This window comes from Gavialis gangeticus, unplaced genomic scaffold (genome assembly GCF_001723915.1).
Source record: "Gavialis gangeticus isolate Ggan-Ray unplaced genomic scaffold, GavGan_comp1, whole genome shotgun sequence".
Taxonomy (NCBI): domain Eukaryota; kingdom Metazoa; phylum Chordata; order Crocodylia; family Gavialidae; genus Gavialis; species Gavialis gangeticus.
Window position 1 is genome coordinate 11,250,103 of NW_017729022.1, and position 5,997 is coordinate 11,256,099.

At 45.2% G+C, this 5,997-nt stretch overlaps 1 protein-coding gene across 1 annotated transcript in view; it reads left to right on the top strand.

Moving 5' to 3' along the window:
• The window catches only part of PDZRN4 (PDZ domain containing ring finger 4), a 224,796-nt gene that overhangs the window by 134,295 nt on the left and 84,504 nt on the right, over positions 1–5,997 (top strand). The window contains exon 2 of the mRNA XM_019514589.1: positions 5,247–5,500. Coding sequence (XP_019370134.1) covers positions 5,247–5,500 — 254 coding nt within the window. The remainder of the gene's footprint in view (positions 1–5,246; positions 5,501–5,997) is intronic.

Genomic DNA, 5,997 nt, shown 5'->3' on the forward strand with positions numbered 1-5,997 from the left:
TGTAACACTACTGAGCCTATAAGGATGCTGCAGGTTTTTCCTCCCAAGGTGGAGAAACTTGCATTTTTTGGTGTTTCAACACCATCAGGTTCTCATCCACCCATTTGCTGAGGCTGTCCAGGTCAGCCTGGATCGCCCTCCTGTCTTCTGGTGTGGATGCTTTGCCCCAAAGTTTGGTGTCATTGGCAAACTTGGCGAGTCTGCTTCTGACTCCAGTGTTCACATCATTAATGAAGATGTTGAACAATATGGGTCCAAGGACAGAGCCTTGGGATACCCCATTGGTCACAGGGCACCATGATGATTGACTTCCATTTATTTGGCAGTTTATCTGGCAAGAGTAAAACCAACTGAAATGTAATGGTTGTAATGGAAAGTGGTATGCCACCTTAACAACATGTGTTTCTATTGCTGTGTGGATAACACACTCAAAAATCACCTAAGTGATAGTGCAAATGATTCACCATTAAATGAACTTATTGGAGGTGCTGAAAAATATTTGTATGGTGAAAAGTGAAGGTTCGTATCAAAACAAGCAGTCAAGGAAGCTGCAAAATAAATCAGGAGACTGAGATTAATACCCTTCAGTTCATCTTATATTTTACAACAAAAACCTATCTTCTACTACATCACAATGTAAATTAGATCACATCAAGCCTCCCTTGCAATTTAATGACATTCAGCAATATTTTCCTGACTTCTGAATGTGACCACAATAAAGTGTTCTGTAGGGTAATATCATAAATTCCAGGTCAGAAGTTCTGTTTTTGACTGCCACTGCCCAATTCACCCATTATTTTAACCGTATTCTTTTTAAAAATTCACCTGCAAACAAGTGAACACCTAGGAATTTAACAATCCACAGATTTTGTAGCAATCTACATTACACCACAAATACCAAGAACTAGAATCTGTTTCATTTTATGGGTCCAGATGGGATTATCCAGCTGCCTAACTCCTCTTCTTGGCACTTGCACACAGTTTGGAATTCTATTCCAGGCACAGTATAGACCTCAAAGCATCTGCACAGCTACTTTGCATGCTCAGTAGGGTACTGTTGGGCCAGGCAGATACTCCACACTATATGCTCACTCGGGTATGCATGTAAGTCTGGAAATAGTAGCTGGCAAAAACTCATCCAAGGGTTAGGTGCCCTTCCATTATTTATCTAAATAAGCTTGTGGTTCATAACTGACAACTCAAATTCTAATGCCCAGCCCCTTGCACAGAGAGGGGTTAAACCTAAATTTCCTACTTCCCAGCACAGTGCTAGACCCCCTCGGTCACAGGTTAGGCATTATCCAGAATACTCTCCAAATCCTCCCCTTTAAGTTGTCCTTCTAGGCAGCCTCATACATGAAATGAGGAAGAAGAGAAAAAGCTACTGTGAGTGTGGCTCTGTGGGATGCTTTTCTCAATGGGAGAGGCTCCAGAGACCTTTGCTCTCAGAAAGTTCTCACTGGTTTCCTGTCTGTTTTGGACAATACATAGTAAATGCAGTAGCTTAGTTTGAAGAAGATCTCTGGAGAGGGGACTGGAAAATGCTCAACCTGTAGCCTGGTGGCAGTAGCAGATTGAGGAATGGAGTAAGGCGGTGTTCAACATGCTTTTTGGCTGTCCCACAGATGCACAATGAGCTCTGAGTTCTTCACCTGATTGTGGCAGGGGAAGAGCCCCTGCTTTCATGCAGCTCTGGAGCCCAGAGGGTTAATGCTGTTGCTCTTTCATCTTTCCCTCCTTCCCCCTCCCTGCTGAATTCAGCAGCAGATTAAGGCTAGGGACAGAAGTTAGACATAAACCATTTTAAGTGATCAGAAACTTGTTTAAACCCATAACCAAACATAAGTTCAGTGCACATAAGCCAGTTTCAAAATGGCTAAAATTGGTTTAAGATAAAGCTGGGTGAATGTAGTGTCAGACTTAACTGATTTGGGTCAAACTGGTTTATGCAGCTCTGTACTAGACTCCTTCCTGGTTTAAGTTAAACCAGAGTCCTCCAGCATCCCCGCATTTTCTGATCCCTAGGCTGGTCTGTGCTGTCTGCTCCAGAGAGCAGGGCTGGCCCTGCCCCTCTGCTTTCATGGCCTAAGCAGGGGTGGAGACATGGCCAGATGTGTCTGGGCATAACCCTGTTAAGCACTTGGACAGGGTGGGGGTTAATTGTTCCCCTTTTCCTCTGAACTACAACCAGGTTCTGCCTGTCTGCAGGCGAGCTGCAGAGGTGGAGGCAGGGGCTGGGGCTGGCAGTGGAGCTGTGTTCCCAAATTTCTCCCAGCTGTTATGGAGCTGCTGCTGTGGGCAGGACTCTCCCCTTCCTCATCTGCCCCTGCCCCGGAGTCTTCCCACACCCCTGTCTGGCCAGGCTCCCTCTTCCCTCACCCTCTGAACCCTACAGGTGAAGGTTGGGGTTTAAACCCCTCCTTAATCTTACTTAGGCCTCCCAGGGCCTGGGAATGCATCTCCACCTCATCTCAGCTTCCCTGTGGAAGAGAAGGGAAGGCTTCTCTAGCATCCCCGGGCTTCTGGCCTGAGCCACTATGGGCATGTGCCTGCATTTCCAGAATGAAATATGGATGTCTGTGCACTTGCAAATCGGGTCAATCTCTGCAGATTAGGCTAACCTGTAAAGATTGAATCAATTCAGGCTCGGGCTTTTTGAATGTATGTGCCTAGCCCATGAGAGGTGATGAGCAGTGGCAGCACTCACCCTCTGGGCTCTGAAAGCCGGGGTTTTGGCCAGACTCCCTGCTGAGAGCTCACATACAATACAGCCATAGTGAGTATGTAGCTGCGCTACCACACCCCCTCTGGATCTGCCCTTGCCCGTTAGTTAGACAGGGATGGCAAGCAAGAGATTCAGCTTTGAAACTTCTCTAGGTGAAGGAAATCTAGAACCTAGATCTCTTGCTCCTTGTGTGAGTGGCACTAGGTGATTCGACTAAATCATGGGAGAGCTTTCTTCTCTGTCTAGTATGCACCATTTGTGGGATTTTTCCCAAGTACAATTTTGGGATGTTAAGTAGGTGTGTATATGGTGTTGCATGCCTACCCATTCAAAGTAGAGACAACTGAGCATGCACTAGCTGAGCAGACTCTTGGACATCTGCACTGCAACACAGTAGGGTCTCAAAGTGAGTATAAGTGTAGCTACAAAGCTTAGTATGTGCCTAAAGTAAAATGGATCTAGCCTTATATCTTAGCCCTCTCCATGTGTAGGTAAAGGCATGATGAGATCTACTGTGTAATCCACACAATCATGCCTCCTGGCTTGTCACACATGCACAACAGGAGGCATCATTGTGGGATTGTGCGTTAGATCTTATTGTGTCTTATTGCCAGTGCAGGGGGAGCCTGATCCCAGCAAGATCAAGCTGCTCCCTACCAGCAAGAAACAAGTTCCCACAGCTGGGACCCCATCTCAGCTGAGGGGCTCCCAGCCACAGGGCTTCATTGGGCACACCTGTGGCTGGAAGCTCGTCGGTTGCCATGGCCTCCCACAACTGAGCCCTGGGAGTGTGAGAAACCCCTGGGGCTCAGACATCAGAGCAGCTGCATTTCACAGCACTGGGGGGTCCACGGACCCCCAGAGCTGGTAGATGGCAGCCGTGCCTCACAGCAGCCAGGACTCAGCTGGATCCAAGCACAGGGAGGCATGCGGTGGGACCCAGCATCTGCAGCTACAAGACTCTGGGTCCTGGAAACTGCAGGGTGCTTCAGGGAGCTAGAATAAGAAGCTGCTGGAGCTAAGAGTCCCCTCAGTTGCAAGACTCCCAGCCCTGGCTGGACAAGGTGCACCCCTGCACCTGGGAGCCTGGTCCGCTGACAGGGTTCCCAGATGCAGGAGAGAGCCTGAAACATGTACAAATCAAAGCATGTACAATTATAGCAGCCAACTATAACATTAGTACACATTTTTGAGGTCTAACTTTATAGCTGGTTGGAGCTTTTTATGGTTGCCCATGTAGCTGGTCTCCAGGTAATTGCATAGTTAACCAGCTAATTGTGTGATACCTGTAATGTCCTCATCATGGACTGTCACCTTCATGGGGTAGAGAGGCTTGCATGTACCAATGACCCTAAGAGCAACACCATCAGGAGTCTTGCACTCCTGGAATGGTAACCCATGGTGGTAAGGTATCAGATGAAGAGCAGTCCAGCATAACGTAATATAAAGACCTCAGTGGTGGAGCAGGTGGATGAAGAAGGCATACTTCTCAATGGCTGAGAAGTCAGATGAAGTCTTCAGTGGGAAAGTAACCCCAGTCATCTTGGATCTCATTGCCACTGGACAAAGGTTTCTCCTCCACACAATGGCCTCCTCACATAAAACAAGTTACACACAGGTTTTTTCCACTGGATCCAACATCTACCACAATAACCAATTACCAATACCCATAACTTCTACAAAGTCCTGCAGTGATAGAAAAAATGGACTCATATATAACCCTTCAATTGACCTATGGTCAATTGAGCATCCTCAACTTTAAGGGATTGCTGCTGCTGCTGCCGACCTGTAATGTGTAGAGGGGTGCCTAAAACTTCTCAACTTGCCTATTATAGACAATTTGCTTATACAACTATTCTGGCAAAAAAAAATTTACCTTGTACTGTACACAGTTATCTTACTTTGACCCTCTGTTTTTTTACCTTGTAACTTATGAAGTTTACATTTGATTTATAATGCAGATTATATCAGTTAGATCTTCTATCTGACTGAAGTCTTAATGACAGTGTAACAATAGTAGATGAGTGACAAAACATTTAAAGTTGGCCTCATTTCCTTTCACATATTTATTGACATCTGCATTAATAAGAATATCTGCCAGAAATAGTGTCATATTCATGCTACAGAAGATTCTGAAATGCCAAACAAAATAAAACCTTAGTTTATACACTCTGTTTCTGTTTCTCATACACACATACACATACACATTTTATAAGCCAGAAAAATAAATTACAAGGAGAGTTTATAATATATTTAGATTAAAAAAAATTAATTTTGCTTCTTTCTAATTCTAGCAGGACATTTCTTTAATAGTTCTAACATTTCATTTTTAAGCAAAGACCAAAGAAGTTATTTTCCTACCCAGTCCTTATGTCATCTGTTGCGTGAATTGCCACAGAGGACAGTAAACATCAGAATATGATTTAATATACTGTACAAATAGAATATGTTTTATGTTTCTATTATTATAAAATACTTTGTATTCTGACTACTAATTGTATAATATTCTCTTTTCCTTTAGGTCAATGGGAAGGACCTCTCCAAGGCTACACATGAAGAGGCAGTGGAAGCTTTTCGCAATGCCAGGGAGCCAATTGTAGTTCAGGTTTTACGGAGAGCACCCATTAATAAAGCACATAGTTGCCCACAGGATGTTCAGCTTGTGGATGCTAGCACCCAGACTGACATCACCTTTGAGCACATTATGGCTCTGGCCAAGCTTAGGCCATCCACACCTCCAGTACCTGATATCTGCCCTTTTTTACTTTCAGACAGGTATGATTTACCTTTTTCTCCCATTTTTCAAGTCAGTGTCAGATACTATCTTTAGTAAAATTAGGTACAGTAAAAGCTCTGTCATCTGGCATCCCCCAGAAATGGGGGATGCCAGTTAATCAAATATGCCAGTTAATCAAATATGCACCATCTGATGCTCTCCCCGGCATCAGTGTGCCAGGGGACAGAAAGGGGGAGACCACGCAGGCTTCTTTGCCCCACGCAGGCTGTTTTGCCCTGGGCCGTGGTCTGAAGAAGTGGCAAAGAAAAACTTAGCTCACAGCGATGAAACGGGAAGTCCCCTGGAAGTGGTACTTCCAGTTTCGTTTTTGCCGCATCCATAGTTTCATAGTTTCTAGGGTCGGAAGGGACCTGAGTAGATCATCTAGTCTGACCCCCTGCCATGGCAAGAAAGAGTACTGGGGTCAAACGACCCCAGCAAGGTGTACATCTAACCTCCTCTTAAAGACCCCCAGGGTAGGAGCCAGCACCACTTC